Below are 23394 nucleotides of genomic sequence, written 5' to 3' on the forward strand. Positions count from 1 at the left end.
AAAAAAGAAAGAAACATTTCTTAATGTTTTGAACCAAACTAAAAAATACAAATAAAATGAAAGACAGAATACAATTTATTTATTTTTGTTAAGAAAGGACTTACAACAATTATACTACTACTAAAAAAGGGAACCTAAGACGGATGACTTATTTTTAAAGGGATTGACGGTCCCTGAGTTAGAGTTATGTAGGTATTACTGTATTAGTAAGGTAAGAATTGTTATGAGGGAATCTATTTATTACTTTATATAGATATTAATTTTTTTTTGCTATGTTTTTTACTTGCATAAAATAATTGAGAAATAAATTTCTCATATGTATACATATTCTAGTTATGCAGATTTGTAATTATAAACTAAACATCGTATTAATTATTATTTTTTTACTACTAAAAAAAAATACGATAACAAATATTCTTCACCAACTTACCAATGTTAGTCAAATCTTTTATATGTGAAACGCATGACTATTCACTACTCCTGTCATTAAATAATTTGGCATTCTCGTAAATACTTCCCACAATTGTGCCTAGTGTTAAAATCTTATTTAATAGGACGAAACACGCTGTTTGGTCTACCAACATTTGCCAAAAAGATTACTTATCCGTGGTTAAGTTTTATACCCCAATAAGTTCTAACCATAGTTAAGTTATTTTTATCCCTCTAACTATGGTTAAGTTATTGTCTCTCCCTTTATATATTAAGCAGCAAAAAAGAAGGAAGAAATAACAGAATTTTATCAAAGCACAGAGAAATTCAAAACGCACCTTTAAAATGGCAGTCTACTTAGATGAAGAAGAAGTATGGAAATGTCCAAAACACCCTTCAAAGAGACGGAGGAACGGTGTTTGCCCTGTTTGTCTCAAGGACCGTCTCGTCATTCTTTGCCCCGACTGTGCTAACGTACGCCCCTGTGCTTGCTACGCCTCTGCCACGTCGTCGTCTTCCTCCTCTTCATCTTCGTTTTCTCTATTTTCCTCATCGTCCGGTCGTAGTGGCAGCGGTTGCGAGGGAGGTTGCTCAGTTGCACGAGTCTCCAATCTCATAGATAGTGAACCGTCTTTCCGTAGATCGAGATCCGTCGGAATTCCGTTCCTCCGATCATCACGAGACAAAAATTCCGTCGACAGAAAAAATCAGCCGAATTGTAAAAACAGTAAGATGAGCAAAACGCCGTCGTTTTGGTCTGTTTTCAAGTTGAGTAAGAGTAGGAGATACGGAGATTCAGAGAATGATGAATTGAAACCGAAACCGAAAGCGAAAGCGGATATTCATCATGAAAATATTAATGAATTTACTGATGGTAGAATTGAGGATTTTGCAAGGATGATGAAGAGATCACGATCAATGAGTGTAGTGATAGCGTCAGTTTCCGGCGCCGGTGACGGCAATAAGTCGCCGGCAAAGTCCAAAGGATGGCATTTTCCAAGTCCAATGAAAGTTTTCCGGCAATCGAAGGCTTCGAAATTGGTTCACGAACGGTCGCCTTTGTACAGAGGTTGAGTTTTCGTTTTTTTTTTTTGAGTGTTTTTTAAATGTTCAGCAAATTACTAAAGAGTATTGTATGAAGAAAGTAAATAGTAACAAAATTAGTTTCATTTCTTTGAGTACGAAAAAATAATTGCACTAATGTATTTTATTATTATTAGAAGAAGTTGCAATGTACTTTAAAGTTGAGTAAATCTCCATTGTACATGTCTTCTACTTCTTTATTTTGTTTCTATTGAATCTAATTTTATGTATATGGTTTTTGGTACGTTGAATATCTTATCATTACATGTAGTATAAATATTGAATAACTCTATTCTAACACCAAATTTATATATATGCTTGGTCAGGGGCGGCTCAACGTAATTCGGGGCCTAAAGCGAAATTTTAATTCAACACCTAAAATATAAACAAACTTCGTATACATATTTATTCAAATTTTATTTCTATAAGTAATAAGTTGACAAATATTGAATAAAGATAACAGGTAGAACCATAGAATCTCAAAAAGTTGATGACTTGGTATACCTCATTTTAATATGTTTGACGTAATGCTTGAAACTAAAATTTAAAAATAAATAAAAAAGAATTTGNATATGGTTTTTGGTACGTTGAATATCTTATCATTACATGTAGTATAAATATTGAATAACTCTATTCTAACACCAAATTTATATATATGCTTGGCCCTCTGGATATAGTAGGAAACATTTGTTTATTTTATAGTCGTGATATTGAGATTAATTTACGNTTGAGGCCCCCTCAATTTGGGGGCCTAAGGCGTAAGCCTTATTTTATAAAGCATAGAGCCGCCCCTGTGCTTGGTCCTCTGGATATAGTAGGAAACATTTGTTTATTTTATAGTCGTGATAGTGAGATTAATTTACGTCAATTTTAATTACTTTTAGGAGATACATATATTACTTTCTACTACCACGCATATTGAATACATCTGTCTTCATCGATTGATCAAAACATTGACTGTTGAGTTCGATTTTGGTTCACCTAATTTTGACTCAAAGTGTGAATATTTAGTCTTATCAATTTATGGTTATGTCACTCTATTCGTTTTCAAGAATGATGTAATCTATACATAAACATGATATAATTTTGAGCATTCCTTCCTCATTTATTTATTTTATTTTATTTTTGCTTCAGTTTAACTTCCATAAATTTTGATGGACCAATCACTACAAAAATAAATTAATTAATTAAAAGTAACTATTTATTGATAATTTGCTAATAGCTAACGCCTAACAAAATTATGTCACCAAATAAAATCAATAACAAATTTTACTATTTAACTACAAAATATTTTCATGGCTCAATCCTGGTTTACAACTCATTAATCTTGAAATAGATGAATTACATACATCTTGCAATAAAAATTTGATTCCGGATCGTTTTTTCGGCTACAAGATATTATGTTAATTATTTTATGACCAAAATAGCATGTTACCTTCGATGGGGTCGATTTTATAATATTTGTTATTTATGGGGTATATTTTTCTTTGGATACAAAAGGTAGAAACAAGTGGTCCTACATCCTTGCCAATATGGGAGAATAATTCAAGAGTATATCTATTTTTACTTCGTTTGATAGAGCGTATTAAAAATAATAAGTATGTATTAGCTTTATATATTAGTAGTGTCTTTGGAGTATATTATTAATAATATATGGAATTTATGGATTTAGTAATATAAGGAGATTTAATGTATGTATTAGAAATTAGAATGATTAAAGATTCAACTATTTCTCAAAAAAATATTTTTATACATTTTTTCCATCATATTTATGGAAAATATCTTTGTAAATAAATATTTTTTAAAAAAATTATTCAATACATATTTATTTTAATACATCAAATCAATTAATGTATAAGAAATTATTATCTCTGCATAATTAAAATAAGTATTATGAATATACATTATTTAGCATTACTCTTATATACTCTTTCAAATGAGAAACTAAATAGGATTCCAAATTTTAGCTTAAAAGAGAAGAGAAACAAACATATTATCAATGACATTAGATAACAATACTATGCGGATGATTATAACTATGTACCTAGCATTTTTTTGTGGTGTTACGTCATCCTCATCTGTGTTATAAATATAATCCATAATAATAATAGTGGTCCTACATGTTAAGGATCATTATCAATAGCAAAGAAAGAAATTGACTGTGCAAAGTAAGACAGTCATCAAGATATATACAGAACAAAATTTATCAAATAATTTAGGGTAGTTGGTTAGTTAATGTAGACTTATGATTGAAATATAATTTAATCATATAGGCTCATAAATTTGAGTGTCATTACATAACAATAATTAATTATAAGTAGGTATATATGAATGTTATATATTGTTGTCTAATTATTAGTGACCATATTTGTTTGTAAGAAATCAAAGCAAATTGAAACAAAAGCACATGCAAGGTGTTGGTTTTCTTTTTTATTTTTACACAAATCCAAAGCATATCAGTTCAAAGATTAGGTATTAAATCATGTCAAATAAAATGGGCCGGGGGTCCTTTCCTATCTTTATAAGCCTTATGACAAAAAAAGTTGCTTTTAATGAAATTCAGGCCCCTTTTGAAGACAATTTAAGAAAAATAATTATTATTTCAGATATTTTACTTGAACTAGAGCCACTTCAATATTAACAAATTTTAATTGTATTAATGGAGCTCAAGTTGTGTCGTGACTTTTTCTTTTGAGCAGCTTTTGTCCTAAATAAACCAAATTGGAGTAAATTTTTCCAAATACTTTTGTGGATGAATGTTAATCATGTTTAATATTGTGGATGAAGGGAGGGGTGTAAATCGTGCGAGAAAAATTTAGAACGAGTGTGAAAAGTTAACGATCATGTAATGTACATAATTTTTTGTCATTTAATCCTGATAAAAATATCGTTCATAAATCATAATCATGTAAATTGATATTTACTGAATTTTTCGCAAGATGGAACTTGCGAATTTTATTTGCAATTACAATTTTGTTTCATTTACTAAGTTATATTTCCTCCCACTTCACACCACAATTAATCATATTAAATGGGTGAATTTCAGCGTTTTTTTTTTACTTTTGACCCGTTGAAATAGGGAAAAGTCGTTTTATTAGTTTTAACATATACTACTAAAAGAGGCTTATGGGTGAACTTTTATATGTTTGGACCTGTTAAACCGTGGTTTATGCTGTTGGATAATACAACTTGTCTTTTTTTTTTCTTCACCCGAAGTCCGGAGCTCACATTGGAGCTTCGACTAAATTCGGATCGCGCTTGCAGGGCCCATTCGGGGGTGGCGCTCCCAACAAGATTTTCTCCATACCCAGGGCTAGAACCCGAGACCTCTAGTTAAGGGTGAAACACTCCCACCAGTGCACCTCAACCCATGTTGGTAATACAACTTGTCTTCTCTGCCTTGGGAAGTAGCAAACAAGTTTTTATTTTTGCACTTGTTTATAAAAATAAAAAAAAACTGTACTTCCATTGAAAGATTATTTCTATTGTCTTCAATTATTATTTTTTAAAAAAGGCGTTACTTGGACAAAGCTGTGGCGGCAGGTGACGGAGGAAGTAATTTAGCCACCCAGAGACAACGAAGTACGTAATAATCGACAAAATATTTTGGAGAATTGAAAATAAGTATAAATTAGCAAATTTTTAGAATAGAGTATTTGATTGTGCTCTTTTAATTATTAAAATTGTAAAGAGTCATGAAGTTTTGATGGTCAAAATTATCTAATATATCGTACATGTACTAATGAGTGATGATAAATAATTAATAAATAAGTAAGGTATATATAAACTAATCGGACATAATATCATATAAAAAAGAATCGCCACCTTTGTTGCCTCTGTATATGTTCAACATAAAATGGTGCAACTATGTGAACGCTAGATTAAATTTTTGACTAATTAACGGCTGATACAAATTATCAATTAAGTGCTAATCAAGTAGCATTATATACTATATAATATTCACAAGACTACTTTTGACGAATATTTTGACATGATCATGGTAGTTGATTTCTGTTACATAATAGTAATAATATAATAATAATGTGAAAGCTTATTGCTAAAATTTATGGCCCATTGACTAAGGTTCTACCAACTATTTTTACTTTAATTTGGAATAGTCATAAACCTTTTTTGTTTGTTTGACAGTCTACCTTTACCTGGTTTGATGGTTCAAAATGAACTTTTTAGCCTATGTAATCATTAAAAAGCTCAAGAATGAGAAGTCAAAGACACATGTTAATTACCTATATATATAATTGCTTTATAATCTAACTTGTCAAAATAAAATCTTATAACAAATGGTTCTTCTTTTTGTTGGTGCGACTATGATGCTAAAATTGCGGGGCCATTGATTTTGTAACGGTTTATAAATTTGTTATTTAATTTTATATTTCTTTTATAAGAACTATGAAAATAACAAAAGTTTATTTTTCTTCTATAAAAACGGTAAAGATGATTATTGAATTGTAAAGTAATATAATTACCTATATTTTTACAAAAGAAGGATATAAATATAATTTTAGGGGTTGTTTGATTAATTTCGATAATTTTCTTTATTAATTGTTTGGTTTGTTGTATTAAAAAATAAGTACATGCATAATATAATTTCTAAGTAGTTGTTTGTCGAATATCATCAACTTTATTTAGTAAAGAAAAGGGTTTGAGAGACTTTAGAAATATTTTCGTCATTTTCATTATTTTATCTTAAGATAATTAATCTCGATACTTACTTATATTCCACCATGTTGAAGATATGTCCAAGAATATTGCAAAAATAAAACAAGAAAACTAGCTACAATTTCTTTAAAAGATTTCTTTTAAGTAAATTCATTTTTTGAGTAGCTAACTTTTAAAAAATTTAAATTATTTGTATTAGAGTTCTTTATGGCTTCAATTTAGGAGTTAGTTTCTTTCTATTTGTTATTTGAAATGAATTGATAAGTTTACTAGTATATTTTTCTATTTTGAGTTAGAAATTATAGCTATTAATATGTCTTTAAGGTATTAATAAAATAAGTTTAGTGTATATTTTTTTCCTCTGAAAGTCTTTCGCCGTTATTTTCTTAATATCTTACCCCAGTATAATTATTAATCTTAGTATGACTTGGTCCAAAATAAATAACCAAACAAGACTTGAGATAATACTAAATTTTTATTCAAGACTATCTATATTTATACATCATACCAAACGATCCCTAACCTAAAAAAAAAACACGTATAGATTATCTTAGTTTACCAAAAGCATGAAATTGGAGTATTAGTTTTTGCTAAACCAAATCCTCATAGTATTTTGTCCGAATCTTTGGAATAGTTAAATTATAAACCCAATCACGTGATTAAGCTGGCTGTTTGGTTGTAAAATCTTCATAGAAGATTTAGGGACCATTTTTTTATTTTTTGGGTACAGGATTTAGGACCATTGGATCAACAGAAAGATCAATAATTTAATTAAAATGTTCAAAGAAATGCATCGAACATTGGCACATTTTCATATTTACGTCCAAGGTATAAGTTTCTAGAATTTCACGTTTAAATTAATCATAGAACACTGAACTTGAACTATTTCCTAAGTGTATATTTGTTGGAAATATCATATTAATGGCTCTATTTACAATGATATTGTCGTAGTATGAAATTCTGCGTTGCTTGTTTTGTAATCGATAGTGATATATAGTTGAATGATTCCTCCACATGTTTTTAACTTATTAAAGAAATATTATTTCCTACGTCTCAACATACACTACAATAAAAATAACTTTTAGCGGCAATAAATAGACACATTAATAAAGAGTGCTAAAGTCTTTACCGGCATTAGTTAAGTGTCATTAGATCCAATGTCATTAAAGCCTTTAGGGACATATATATATATACAGAGAGTGCTAATTGCCGCTAAAAATACATATTTAGCGACAATTGCTAATTAATTACTGCTAAAGCTCATTTTTGATGTAGTGATATTTGTTGTTCTTACTAAAAATATTTTCCTCGACCAAAGGCGTTGTTCTGATCCTATTACCCTATGATCACCGGTTCGAGTTACCAAGGGAGTAAAAACGATGGAATTCCTAGAGAGGGGTTAAAGAAAATATCCAACTCAAAATACTTAGTACTATCATTTTAGAAGTTCAAGACAAAAACTAATTAAGTACCCCTCTTTAAGTATTATTTTCATAAAGAATTAATGTGCAAATGCAAACATGACCAGCATTTTGAGATGAAATGAGTAGTATTATTTAAACGCTAAATAGTTCCTCTATTCAACAATAGTTGTCCACTATGCTATTTTGAGATGTCCAACAATAGTTGTCCATTATGCTATTTTGAGATGTTCAACAATACTTGTCTATTTTATAAAATCAATGGATACTTTTACCCTTAGTTCCTAATTACTCTTATCATTAATTATAATCATTTCCTTATTACATTTTTCAAGACATTGTATTTATTATATTCAAATGGTGATAATAGTAAAATTACCGTCTAATTTATAATTTCTTAAGAATTGTGTAAAGTCAATAGACAATAGTAGACTAGTATTGTTGGACAAAGTGAGGTTGTAAACATCAAAAGAGAGAATATTGAACCCTGGTTTTGACTGAATTTCTTTGGTATTTAAATTTCTTGCATCATTTTCTTCCTTTGTGGTGGCTTTTAATCTCTTTGAATAAAAAAAAAGGTTTAAATTTAAGTTATTTTTTAATATAGATTTGTATCTTGTTTGGAATAAATAAATAAATAGCGACATATGAAATAAAACAAGGAAATAAAATGGTTGATAGAGAATTGTCCACAGATAGTCGGCAAGGAACATTATATTGTGATCACTAAATATAATATAATATAATATATCACAAAACATTATTTATAGAGTCAAAATGTATATACTTGCAAACTCTGACTGAACCCTACCAACTATTACTAAAATGAAACTCAAACATGATGTAACTAAACAAGAACCCCAACCATTTAAGCCCATAGTATGTATTAAAAGTGACACTTCGATCGATTCTTCAAATTGGAGGTTGATACATATCTGTCCCATAATTGGGCGGAGCCAGGTAGGATCGAGGGATTCATTTGAATTATCTCAATGAAAAATTTACATTATTAAAATTCATTTTTTGTCTATATATAATAGGTGTTGAACTCACTACGTACATTTTCTTTTTATGCGTTGACTTATCCGAATTATAAACCCCTTAATGAAAATTCTGACTCTGCCACAACGGTCACAATTTACAAGTGAATTAAACCACAAACTTTTTTGAGGAAACAGCCAAAGACAATAAGCAAAATTAATTGCAAGTCATATATAGATACATACAGGACTAGTTAGGAGTGACTAGTTGTTAACAACCCCATATGTTGATAATGAGCTGTGAAACCTGCTCCAAAATATGTACTATCTTAATCATAGTAGCAATGTATCTTCTTATACCAAAGGAAAAATAAAGGGGATCACATAAAAGTCTTATTTAATTACGTGAGGTTGATTTTTCATTCTTAATTAATTCTTGGAGCTTAGTGCAAGCATTTACTTATAATTAGTTATGTCTTATAAGACTCACACATTGCTTGACAGATTCATAATGTTTTCAAGTCTCTGATCTGTTTCTGACATGGAAACACATGGACTGTTAAAAGAATTAAACAAAATTAATTAATCAAAGACGTTGATTATTTAGATGCACTGAATAATTACAAAGATATAATACTATGCTGACACTTATAGGTTTTAAGAAATTAAACAGAACAAAACTGTTATATATATATATATATATATATATATATATATATAAAATATATTGTACTCCCTCCGTTTCATATTGTCTGGCCCTTGTCAGGGGCCACTCAAAGTAATTGACGGCTTAAAGTGAAAATTCAATTAGAGACCTAAAATCTAAACAAACTTTATATGTATTTATTTAAAAATTATTTTTCTAACTTTTAGGTGTACATTTTTACTTAAAATTTCTTTATAGATGATTTCTTCAAACACATTTTTTTTACAAATTTTATTAGCTTTACATAAAATTTTATCAATTCAACAAGCAATTACTATATGAATTGTTAACATAATTCTAAATATAAGTTGACAAACTTTAAATAAAAATAAGAGTTATAATCATATTATTTGATTCAAGAAGTGGATTACTTGGTATATTTTACTTTAATATGTTTGTTGTATTGCTTAAAAATTTAACAAGAAATAAAAAAAGAATTAGTAATTTACTTTGTTTAGCACTTTTCGACTATTGATTCATATTTTTGACAGACTATTACTCTAACTAATCAAAGATTTGAAGGAGAGTGCAAACAGATAAATAATATGAGTGTTTATGAAAATAATTAATTTCTTCTGTTTGAATGGAGTTAAGGAGAACAAAATAATATAATTTTATGCAAAAAAAAAAAATTCTTCTGTTTGCGAAATTTTTTTCTCTATTACTACAAAAATATCAGAATGTGGTTATGGAAATGGTGTCGTATATCATCCAATAATTAGTTTGGCTAGTGTTTCGAAAGAATCTAGTCATTTAGTTAGTTCATAACTATCTCCGGTCTTCTCAAATACCCTTCTCGTCGCTTCTAGCAAAGCTACGATCAGATTCATGGGAAAGTGATGAATGAATTATAGCTAAGTTCCTATATGTACATAATGGAAATTATTTCAATTGAGCAACCAATTTTCGAATCATCAAAATTCAAACTTATGCCATTAGAATCAAACTCTCAACTTTTTCTTTGAACATATATAATCCCCAATCGTAGTCCCAAAAATATCAAATGATGCTGATAAAAGTGGATAGTTTCATACATTATCTATAACTTGTATGGTGGATACGAAAGAAAGCCACAACAGTGTAAACTACGTAGATCCAATTGGTTAGGGCAAGTTAAGACTGCATCAATCTATAAATTCATTAGTTTTGATTCAAATTCAGATCAATTTATAAATTCATTAGTTTTGATTCAAATTCAGAACACGCATATTAAAAATATTAACTAAATAAATACAATCAACAAAAATTACAAAAAAATTTAAATTTTGAATCAATATCGTTGAAAAAACGGCTGAATTGTCTTTGTGCAGTGTCCCGACCGTACACGTGAAGTTGGCTTTTACTGAATTGTTGTTATGTTATGAAGCAGACCAGTTTGAACAACACTCTACTTCCTTTTCAATCTCAGCCTTTTGTTTTTGTCATTCCTTTTTCACATACCTTCTTTTCATTGAATCTCTCACCCCATCTTTATTCCATTTCTTGGGTTGTGTGAATGTACACGTTCCCTTCACTTTGGTACCACTAGTCTGTGACAGTAGTACACATACGCACACGCTTGCTCCTTTAGTTTTTTCCCTAAAAAAACAATTATTACAGACGTCTCAATCTAAATAAGTTGAGATCAATTATATGAAAAATTATATTTAAGATATATATTAATAATAGTTTTGATACGAGATTAAAACCTATTCTCAACTAGCTAGTAGCTATCACTTATATGGATTTTTTTGTCGTCTTATATTTAGTTAAGTCTGTATTGATGATACCAAATATTTCAAGATCTTTTAAGATCACTTTCTTTCATGTAATTTTAGTTCTACCTTGTTCCTTTTTAACACCTTTACTTATTATAGTTTCTTGCATCTATAAGTCCACGTCAAGCATGTCCAAACCATCTCAGACAACTTTCTCGCATTTTATATCCTCAAGTGTTGCTTGCACGTTCTACAAAATGTGATCATTTCTAATTTATATAATCTGATATGACCGCGCACTTATTTTAGCATTGCACGGGACACTTATGTGGATCACCGCTCATCAATTATTACTATTAGAAGTAAATGTAGGAGAGATGGAAGGGTTAATATTTTATGGTAGATGGATTATATGGGCCCTTTGTCGTTGAACGTAACCAAAGGGCAATGATATTTTGTGTTGATATGTACGTATAAGTTTGTCCTAGTTAGAGTAGCTTATCTCGAAAAATAAACTAGACATTCGAAAAGTCACTTGTGTATAGATTGGTGATCATCACATGATGAGGGACCAGAATGCTCAATCAAGAAGTGTCAACAATTACCAATGAGTGATCAAAATAAGATCTTTATGGTCGTATATATATTTATCGTGATGAGAAAGCACTCTTAGTTCAAATCAATGTTTTAAAAGGTGGGGGCGTGAAGCGGGGTGTTTTACTTAGTATAGGGCAAGACGTAAGCCTCGAGACATGAAGCGTAAGCCTTATGAATCTTTAAATTTGCAATTTACAATATAAATAATAATATAATAACATAAAATTATAAAAATACATCAATAGTTTGAAATAAGTGAAAATTTTATAAATGACATATTTATAAGACTAATATTTTCAAGTTATGACAGTATAATAAACTTTTTTGTAACAATAAAAAATTTCAGTTTCTAACATTTTATTTTTTTAAAAAAAAGATTTTTAAAATAATAGTAAAAAACGTTTTTTTTAAATAAAAATAAAAATGAAAAAATGGATATGTCATTAATTTGAATACATTAAGGATAATTAATAATGCCATAAATTTAGGGGATTCAAAACAAAATAGGAATATTAGTTTTCCTTTTTTATTCAATCAGTTAAAATTAATTCAAAAAAAAAAGAATATTTGTTTTCCTTGTTTAGATCAAAGCAGTTAAAATCCGTTCAAACATATTTCTTTTCTTTTGTTGGAAGGTTTCTCTCTCTTCGTAATATTTTCTCTGTAACTGCCACTCTCATCTAATTCATATTCGTTTTTATTTAATCTTTGTTTTTTTTTTGTAATGGACAACTTCTTATTAGTATTAATAAAGCATGGTGATAGATGGGATCCTTCAGGTTAGTGTTCTTTGCGATTTTTTATTTGTATTGTAATACAAACCAAATGTTTTAAAAAAATATGAACAGTGATCTTGGAAAAAGAAATATTCAGATTTTGTTTGTGTATAATAATTTAATTACGGAAAAGGGTCAAAATTGCCCCTGAACTATGCGAAATAGACCACTTATACCCTCCATTACATTTTGGGATAAAAAATACCCCCGTCGTTATTCCAGGAGACCACAAATACCCTCAAGAGTTAACACCCCAAATTTTTAGTGACGTGGCAAGCCACATGGGACTAATCCCTCCACCTAAGCGTTGCCAACTAAGATTTACTACAAAAGAACTTGTCCTTTGTCGCCACAAATTCCCAAAATATTGCCACTAAAGGTTATGAGTGATTTTTAGTGGCGACTAACGCTCCAACAACCATTCGCTAGTAAAACCTATTTTTTCAACAATTAAAATATGATAATTAATTTTCTATTGCAACCTAATTTTCTAAAATAAATAACTTGCAATATCAATATTAAAAACATACAATATTATTACGAAAAATCATCAAAATTACTTCTCGATTCAAATCTCCTACTATATAATGCATCATTGTACATTTTATACATTTACATATGACATAAAAATAAAACATACAGTGTCTTCAAACTCCTACTTAATCGATATCATTTTTTGTTTTTTAAAAACAATGAAGAAAAAAAAAACACAAAATTAGAATTTAATGTTAAAAACTTTTAGTGACGATTTCTTGTGCTTTTGTGGCGACTGTTGTTGCCGCTAAAGGTCTAGTTCTTTTGTAGTGAATCCTAGTTGGCAACGTTAGGTGGAAGGATTAGTCCCACGTGGCTTGCCACGTCAATAAAATTTGGGGTGTTAACTCTTGAGGATATTTGTGGTCTCTTAGAATAACAATAGGGGCATTTTTTATCTCAAAATGTAATGAAGGGTATAAGTGGTTTATTTCACATAGTTCAGGGGCAATTTTGACCCTTTTCCATTTTAATTATGGCGTTTTTGGTATGAATATTCACTTTTGAAATTACATAAAATTTGTTTGAAATTGATATAGATTTTGGTTTGAACATTCATTTTTTTGTATGTTTCTGGTTAAAAAATTACATAAAATTTATTTGAATTTGGTATATTGGTTATACCATGTTGGTACGATTTTAGAATTATATTTGAATGAATTTTGTATACTATTTGTCTAATAAATGACAATTAATAGTTAGAAGTGGTATTATTTTGATATTATAGTGGCATGATTCTGCTGTGAAAAAGTGACAACTTATGGCATGAAATAGGTATAATTTTGGCTAAAATAGGTATGAAAAGGGTGCATAATAATTGTATGAAATTTGTATACTAATTTCAGATTTTTTGTTATGTATAATAATTTGAATTATGGCCTTTTTAAAAAATATATATAATGTTATATTTTGGTGTGAACATTGAATTAGTTCACTATTTGTCTAAGCCATTTTTTAATTTTTGGTATATTTCTGGTTAAAAAAAATAGATAATTTTTTCTTTGGAATTGGAATACTAATACTGCAGACATGTATGACAATCGATAATATTTTTTTGTACAATTTCTAGATTGATTGATGTATTTTTTTTTGGCATTATATTGTAATGAATTTTGAGTATAACAATGTAATGAATTTGGTATACTATTTATTAAAGAAATGACAATTAATATTTCTAAGCTAAAATTATTTTGGTATTCTAGTGGCATGATCCTGGTATGAATAATTAATAACTTTTGGCATGAAATAGGTAAGAACTGTGTGAATAAGAATTGTATGAAATTTGTATACTGATATAACATAAGTGTTTTTACTTTTATATTCTGTAATAACATATGAAATTATTTAAAAATAACATATGTATTTTTACTTTTGTATGAATTTTGTGTGCATAAAAATGGTATGAAATTTGTATACTGATACAACATATGTATAAAAGTTATTTGTACTTTTATATGATGTAATACTAACACAATAATTTATGATGAAACAGGAAAATATGCAATTCAAAAAGTGTCGGAGCATAAATTATTGTCACCTGGTTCAAAAAGAAATGTAGGGAGACCATAACTTGAACGCTGTAAATTGTTTGCTGATGTGAAATTCAAGAGGTCTAAGATTACGTGCAGTACATGTCGTCGGGAGGAACACAACAAGAAGACATGTTCAAATTACTCTTATGAAAAAAGACATAATTTATTTTAATTTTGATTTGATTATTTTCTTGTGGTAAACTCATATTTTGATTTATTTTGTCTTTTAAGTTAATGAATTATAATTTCAGAATATTTATTATGTGTGCTAGTTAATCATTTGTGTATTCAGTGTTTTTCAAATTTATACTCAAAAAATAGGTAATGTTGGTATGCGATTGATATTGACTGGAAAAATTAAGTCAAATCTTAGTATGGAATTGGTATACATTTGGTATCCAACTAACGTCCCAGTGGTTAAATTGAAAAAAGACAACATATAATTGAGATTTCAACTGAAATACCCAACGTAAAACTAGTTAATATTGTATCCAATTTGTATAAATTTAGTATCGAATTGATATCTCATTGGAAAATTGCAAAAACTAACATGTAGTTGAGATTTCAACCAAATTAGACAATCTAAATAAATTAATGTTGTATTCAATTGGTATCCCACAAATATCCCACTTGAAAATGAAAAAAAAACAAAACAAAATGTAACTGATATTTCAACCAAATTAGACAATCTAAAAGAAGTTGATATTGTATCCAATTTATATACACTTGGTATCCAACTTGAAGTTTTAGAACAAAGGCAGAAAATAAAAATGTATGAAATTAGTATCCAACGGGTATAAATTTGGGAAGAATAAATCTGACTGTAAAACAATGCATATTATATATTGTTGTCAGAAATTGTAGCAAAAGAAATATACATCACCCAAAAATCAAAACATGTAGTTAAAAGTCTAAACTGCAATAATTAATACAAGTTCTATATAAGTTTCTGATTAATTAAAATATAAAATGAAATCAACTTTTCAAAATATAGAATTCTTAATTCTAAAAAAATCAGATTAAAAAAAATAAAAAACAATATTCAAAATTTAAAATAAAAGAAACATCAAAAGATAGATTAAAGAGAGAGAAAATTACATGTTACAATATACGGTGATAAACTTTATTTTATTTTTAAATTAAAGGCCCCAATAGTCATTTATAAACAAAAAGTATTTGAATAGTAATTAATATTTATCTTGGGAAATAATAAAATAATCAAAATAAGAATCAACTAATTAGGAGAATATCAAGGGAAAGATTTATCTTGTCAATTATAAATTAGTATATTTATGAAAAATATATTTTGAGAGTAACGTGAGGGTGGGGTGTGGGTTGACATGTGATAAGTTAAAAAATTCCTTAAAAGGTGTAATAGATAATTACAAATTGATTCTTTCTCATTAATATTATTTCTCTCACCTATTAATTATATAACATCAAAATAATATATAATATATAATTAATTAATTTATAAATTAAAACTAATGTGTTAATACTTGTAATTAAAATGCTATAAGTAGTAATATAAAAAAAGTAGATCTAAAAGTTGTAATATTAACTCTTAAATAAATGTGTGGTGTGATTTTTCCTTGAATAATTACAAACATAATTAAGGAAACTCATAGAAAATAAAACTTCTAACGTGATTATACATGTATAAATAATCTAATATCTTAACTTTCTAATAATAAAAAAATCATTATTTCTAAAAATATTTTTTTTATCATACTATACTATTTACCCCTCCAAAAGAAAATAATCAATAAAACTTAATATTATTATAATAAAAAATCACTCCATTATGAATAAAATTACTTTCAAATAGCTAAATAAAATAGTAATAATTTTGAGACATATGACAAAACCATGAAGACCAATAATAAGTGAAAACGTAAAATTTCGCTATGTATTTTTAAAAGAAATGTTACGTAATATATAATCACCTTCAAAATGTTGTCGAATAGTAAAGATGTGATACTACAATTTATTATTTGAGTTACTCTCAATCTTCTTATCTTTATAGATTAAAAAAATTATTAAGTATCATTCATTTATTCAAGAATTATAAAGGTCAACAATGTTAACTAAAGATTTTAACACATAATTTGTGTAAGATCTATTAGGTGTGCCCCAGGCGTTGGGCGTGCTTAAGGCGTATAATCGGACGCTTAGGGAGTAAGTCTTATAGAACTAAGTCCCACACTTGAGTCTTGGGACATTTTTCTAGAGCCTCAAGGTGAGTCCCGACAGAGTCTTTTAAAACACTGCTTCAAATCTTGTATAGGGGTGTATCTTTTTTATTGTTTGATCAAATTAAACTGAAATAGATTCATTTAGCTATTTTTCACAATAATTAAAATTTGACGTGTGAATAAAATCAAAATAAATTAAGTGTGTTTGATGTTTTATCATTTAACTAATGTCATTTAGTATATAATAAATAATATTCTTGTTATATGAATTGTCCTAGGTTATTTCAATCAGATGGAACTTGTCACTCTTGACCTCCACGGCCCAAATTGAATTGTCCAACTTAGAACTATCACAATCCAAATTGAATTATGTATTAAAGTCCATTAAGAAAACTCCATTTTAATTCTACTCTAATCATTAGCTCAAATATTTTAGATCCAATTAGAATTGGACCTGTTACAGGCAATGTATAGTTCAAACTCTGCATTATTAGCTCACAAAATCACAAAATATAACAAGATGTTTCTTATACGCCACTCAATTCATGTTACAAAATAAAAGGGGATCTCAAAAGAAAATGTTACTCATTAAATAACTTTTCTTTTTCACTTCCACTACTAAATTATTCTTTTTTTTTGTTCTCCTAATTGAACTAGAAAAGCTTATTGGACTTTCCTGGTGTTACAATTGTATATATGTATATCTCTTTTGAGAAATTGTTAGAAATTAAGATATAATTAATAATGTATCCATAAGGAGCAAAAGAGTGCAATTGTACTGGTATAATAAGTTAGAGAAACTACACTCAAAACTTGAGTTCGAATCTAGCTATATTTTTTTTTCTCAGCTCATATTTGAGCTAAGGTAATATTGGGGCACTTGAAGTATTCTGAGTTTGTCTATCTTAGGTGCTCTTAGTTAAAGTGTGTGACCTTCTCATCTAAAAGCTTAAACTATCAGAGAAAACACAATTTTATTAGTTAATTATATTTTCAATACTCTTTACACACATGTTGTGGCATTTGCATTAACGATTTTATGAATCTCTTATACTCAACTAGATCAATAGATTTATGCAAATAAAGTTTATGTACACATACTATAAAAAGTACTCTTTCTAATGAGTTGTTAGATGTGTATTGTTTTTATTTTTATCAAAACAAGAAGCAAGGAAAATTTGGGACTCGGTGATTTAAGAATGAAGATTACAACGAAAACCAAATAGAATTGTGTAACTAGTCACTCCTTACTTTTATGGCCCAAACTGAATTGTCCAACTTAGAACTAAATCCAAAATACAATTGTGTGTGGAAGTCCAATAAAAAACTCCATGTTATATTCTAAATCGTTAGCTCCAATATTTTATTGGGATAGTTTTAAATATACACAATAAAATAATTAGTTTACAACAAAATATAGCCATGTTTTATTTGTTGAAATGTGTAATCATAACATTTAAAAGTTTAAGTTGTTAGATAGAATACACTTTTATTATTTAATTATACTTTTAACATGCCCCCTCACATGCTACCTGATTTTTTTCATGGGTCAAGCACATGAAAATTCTTTTTTGATATGGGTGGCGGTAAAATTCGATTTCAAGACCTCTGTCTTCTCTGATACTATGTTGAAGTGTGTGAGTATACACTTAAGATTGACAAAGGTCATAGAAAGTATATACTGACTATACATTATGATACACTCAAAAAAACTAAATATAACATAACTATACATGAAGTATACATTACAATAAAAAAAAATAAAAAATACATGAAGTATACATTGACTATTCAATCTCAATTAACTCGAAATCACCTCGAAAAGAGTCCTAAATTTTAGATATGAAATCTTTTTCATGATTCGAGTTCTTTGATATATAATTTTCTCGAAACAATTCGCTTTTGCAGTACGTCAAATTTCAAAGCAAAAGAAAAAACAGTGAAGATGTATTTTTCATAAATATTTAGGTAACTTTTTTCGCTTTGGTTGTTCTCATCTAACAGATTGTCACAAGTCACAACTATTTCCAAATTAGACACAACATAGACTGATACATATTGTTGTAGATCACATTAACCTAATAACAGTTAACAAAATTGCAACTTACTGAAAGAGTCAAAAGTAAATCTCATTAAAACAAACAGACATTCATATTTTTATTTGATAAGCCAAACTGAAAACACAGAAACATACTCAAAGGCTTCAATACAAACAAACTAAAGCCACAAATCCAACATCACTCTTAATTATTATTAGTTACAACCAGAGGCACAGCATGAAGTTTCTGTTGCTTTGGTTATGCATTTAACATTGCCAGTTTCATCAACTATGCAAATGCAACCTTCTCCACATTCAGCTATAACTTCCCCTGCTTTGCTAATTTTACAAGTATATCCTGCATCTGTCTTGCACTTCACCTTGCAACCATCTGACCCTTCTAGTGCTTTCTGTGCCTCTGGATCAGATTCTTCCCTTTTTTAACAAATTACAAATGTGTAAATGAATCAATTTTTATACTATATGGTTTAACACTACAACAAAAACAACTTTTAGCGACAATAAATAGACACATTAATAAAGAGTGTTAAAGTCTTTACCGGCAGACATCAGTTAAGTGTCATTAGATCCAGTGTCGCTAAAGGCTTTAGGGACATACACAGAGTGATAATTGCCGTTAAAAATACATATTGAGTGGCAATTAAGCTATTGCTGTTAATTAATTACCGCTAAAAATCATTTTTGATGTGTAAATTGACATACATAATAACATGTAATGACTATTCGTATCATGCTTGATATGATAACCTGGAAAATAGAGTGCGAACTGACATATAATATGTGTGTGATTGTGTATAATCAATGTATAATATGTGTATATTCACTATATAATTGTTTGAGTATAATGAAATTTTAGAGTGCATACAGGCGGGTACAAGTGATGCCGCTGGAACATTGGCAAAAGGGCTTGCCAGCCTTGGAACTCTCTGTTTCAGTGACAGAGCAAGACCATCCTTCTGCACACTTGCACTCTACTTTCCCATCTTCCACTCTTTCACAACATCTACATAGGGGTAGGAAAAGGAGGTTACGAGGTGGGAAATCGAAATCCTTATAAACAAGGTCATAGTTCAAAGTTCAGATAGTCAACAAACTGAGCTGTTAAGATTTCATCTTCGTATATACTCCTTTTTCAAAATTTTCAGATCAATATAAATATCAGATGGAAATTAGAATCTATTTGTTAACCTGAGTGATTGCTGGCTTGAGCTAAAAGCCTCCATTCTTGTCTGTAAATTAATTATTTTTCGTCTTGCTAATTATCCTGAAATTTGTTACTACAAGTCATGACTCATATATATCTGATTAGCTGCTTTATAGATGTGGCTACTAATTATTTCTTTACATTTAGATATTTGAAATTGCTTGTCATTTTCTCTTATCTAGAATATTCCTAGCTACCATGATTCAGATGGTCACTAGAACATATGTCCTATATTATATTATGTATATAGAAAATAATATTGCAAATATATAGGTTAAAAGCGACTTTTCAAAAATATGTACCAAAGTTTCAAACACCACAAAGTTTTTAGCTTTTTTACCACCTATAGGCAGTGGCGGAGTCAGAATTTTTGATAAGGGGTTCAAAATCTGAAGAAATAGACACACGAAGTAGTCGAAGGGGGTTCAACATCTACTATATATACCTAAAAAATTATTTTAACCATGTAAATATAATATAATTTTTTACTGAAGGGAATTCGGATGAACCCCTAATGATAAGGTGGATCCGCCACTGCCTATAGGCTCTTGAGCCAAGCCTTATTTTGACATTACAATTTAGATTTTAGGCAGTCAGAAATCAAGTTGATTTGAAGTTGAAATTTTATTTGAATATCTAATTTTAAATTTTTTAAGTTGTATTATTATTTTTATAAACATGAACTTCCCATTATTTAGAAAATTATTTGTCAATTCTTATTACAATCTTACTAAATGACCAAATCATAGTTTATAAGCAAGGTATCCAAAATATTCTAAATTCTAATGTATCGCAATTATAAATGCATATCTCTATGTCCCTTTCAATAATAAGTATTTGCGCTTAAATACCATTACATATTTTAAAACACATAATTTTGCCAAAGATCCATTGGTAAATAATACTCATAGTCATTAATAATTATTCTTTAATATAATCTTTTCAGGTCGAGCATGCATCTCTTATTGCAAAATTAAAATAATTATTTTTTCTCTTTTGTAAAATATAAACTTATGTGTAATTTTATATATATATATATATATATATATATATATATTTTAAAACTACAACTAGAAATTTAAAATTCTATTTTTTTTTTGATGAATTTGTAATTTGAAATTATGCAAATTTTGAACGTCTGCGTATTCAAAAGATGCGATCGTATAAATTCCTGGTCCACAACAAAGTTGTTTCGTGTGATAATTGCGTAAAAATATGAAAAACTACTGGATATAATGCCAGCTGTTAATATTTTCCCCATATTAGTACTATTAATTAATACATTCAAAAAATTAATTACTAATATTTTTCTAGGATGGTGTAGCCTACCTGTTGATTGAGAAAAGGATGTTAATAAAACAATTAACAATAGAAATCACTTTTAGCTGGTAAGGTAGCTATGTATTAATAGTTGATCAAGTCGAACACTCTTAATCAAAAATTATATTAGAAAATTATATAAAAATAAATTTAAATATTATTATTATTATTATTATTAATAATAATAATAATAATAATAATAATAATCTTGAGCTCCATTGAGACGAAATCCTATCTCTGGTCCCTTTTCCTCCTATTATTTAAGCAACGATAGACAGTAATATATTTGAGTGATTATAAATTATCTTATCAATAATATTTATCGATTATTTATAATCAACTAATCCAAACCAGCTCAAATTTTCTTTCTTGTTGTTTTCACTTTTCACCGTTCAATTTACAAATAGAGCCCCATCTTGTGATTATTCTAATTCTCTATCTTGTCTTTTACCAATCATTATGACCACTTTTGTGGAAAAAAAAGCCACTATATGTGGTCAAGAATTTCAGGAATTTCTTAGACACCAAAAGTGCTCTTTATTTGAACCTTTATTTATATGACCATTATTGATGAAATTGTATACTTTAAGAAAATGAAACAATTAAAAGATAAGGGTCATTATTAAATTTGAAACATTAAAGTTTGATATAAATTCTACGGTTTTTCAATAAATGTAGCCATTAGAATTTGTTAAATATTTGACTAACATTGAAAGTACTTATTTTTTATAAACTTAAATGAACAAAATTGCTGAAAAATAGATTTAAGAAACCAGTTTGCACCTACCTGAAATATAAGGGACCATTTTTATTACTATATTTTATTTTAAGGCTTTATATATACCGCGTCTACTTTTTTTCTTTTAATAATATACAATATATATGCATCAGCTGACTTATTTCCTATTTTATTTTTATTTATATATTACACATGACTTGTGAGACATCATTTAATTGCTATTTTCAACAGGCTGGAATGTCCTTAATGTTATGAATCAGCCCAAGCCCAATAATGATACCAACAAAGGCATCACACAAATAGATATTGGGCTAAGTAGGTCCAATAAAATCAATAAGGTCAGGCCTTCACAAGGGATAATTTTAGATCTAGATTGAAGATGTCGTTTGTTGTCGTTAAATAGAATAAGTCATCGCTATCAAAGGTTATCATGAATTACGTGCAAAGGCATTTATGTGTTTCTCATCCCCACCTGAGTCTAAGTTTCTCATTTCCCTTCTACAATGTTTATCAATCCCTAGTTCTTACATCTACATTTTTGTTTGGGCTTTTGCTATTTGAGTTATTGTATTTAGTTTCTGGATTTGTAATTGAACTCTAATCTTATTTTATAGTCGAGAAGTTGGTTAATGTTACATTATATTTGAGTTCATTACACTTAACCTTATCGAAGCCCAAAATACATTGATATCCTATATGATGTCTTGAATATTACTTGTGTATATACTGTCCAAAAGGCTGAAAGCCCAAAATAAATAAAATGACAAAAGGCAGATTGAGGTCTAAAATAGATATCTCTATCAAGAAAATAGTTAAAAACTTACAACTAACTAATGCTTTCTGTTTATATGACTAAAGTGTGAGATTAAGCATAAGATATTAATTATATATTAGTAGAGAAGAAAATACTAATTATAGTTGAAAATTAAGCTAAGACGGAAAACGTAACAGCAAAGTTTAAAATGTAGACATTGCACTTACATAAATATACTATATTAAAAAATATTTACCATTTATAGCAATGTTTTTTTTTTCACTTGATCACTTTTAATACATACATTTATAATACAGTTTTAATATATATTACAAAGAACAATTTATTATTCACATATAATACAAGTTTTATTGATGGATAATACATTTATCACACATTTTAATACACTTATAATATAATGTGTCTATTTCTTACTAAGCAAGCATGACATATTTAAAAAATAGTTATAATACATATATTTTACATACATAATTCACTTTTAATACATATTACAAATTTAATATAATATTGCTATGTATTATTATAAATGACAATAAATAAAAAGTATTGCTAAAATCAATAATTATTTATTAAAATGTATCCATCCAAGTGATATATATTGTACCAATTATGGGAACACCCACAACTGATACCAGGCCCATAATACAATGGAGTCCAAACTTTCTAACTC

General features: G+C 28.3%; 2 protein-coding genes across 2 annotated transcripts; one reads left to right on the forward strand and one right to left on the reverse strand.

Annotated features, from left to right (window-relative positions):
• The first annotated feature begins 720 nt into the window (after positions 1 to 720).
• On the forward strand, positions 721 to 1756 carry LOC125878397 (uncharacterized). Its single transcript, XM_049559642.1, has one exon. It carries the CDS (start codon positions 775 to 777, stop codon positions 1501 to 1503), a length of 729 nt encoding a protein of 242 aa, XP_049415599.1. The 5' UTR covers positions 721 to 774; the 3' UTR covers positions 1504 to 1756.
• Positions 1757 to 18754: 16998 nt separating this feature from the next.
• On the reverse strand, positions 18755 to 20018 carry LOC125878400 (uncharacterized). The gene is made up of 3 exons (XM_049559647.1): positions 19875 to 20018; positions 19552 to 19689; positions 18755 to 19100 (listed from the first exon to the last, which is right to left on the reverse strand). Exons 1-3 carry the CDS (start codon positions 19907 to 19909, stop codon positions 18881 to 18883), a joined length of 393 nt encoding a protein of 130 aa, XP_049415604.1. The 5' UTR covers positions 19910 to 20018; the 3' UTR covers positions 18755 to 18880.
• Between the last annotated feature and the right edge of the window lie 3376 nt (positions 20019 to 23394).

This window comes from Solanum stenotomum, chromosome 10, assembly GCF_019186545.1.
Source record: "Solanum stenotomum isolate F172 chromosome 10, ASM1918654v1, whole genome shotgun sequence".
Classification (NCBI taxonomy): Eukaryota; Viridiplantae; Streptophyta; class Magnoliopsida; order Solanales; family Solanaceae; genus Solanum; species Solanum stenotomum.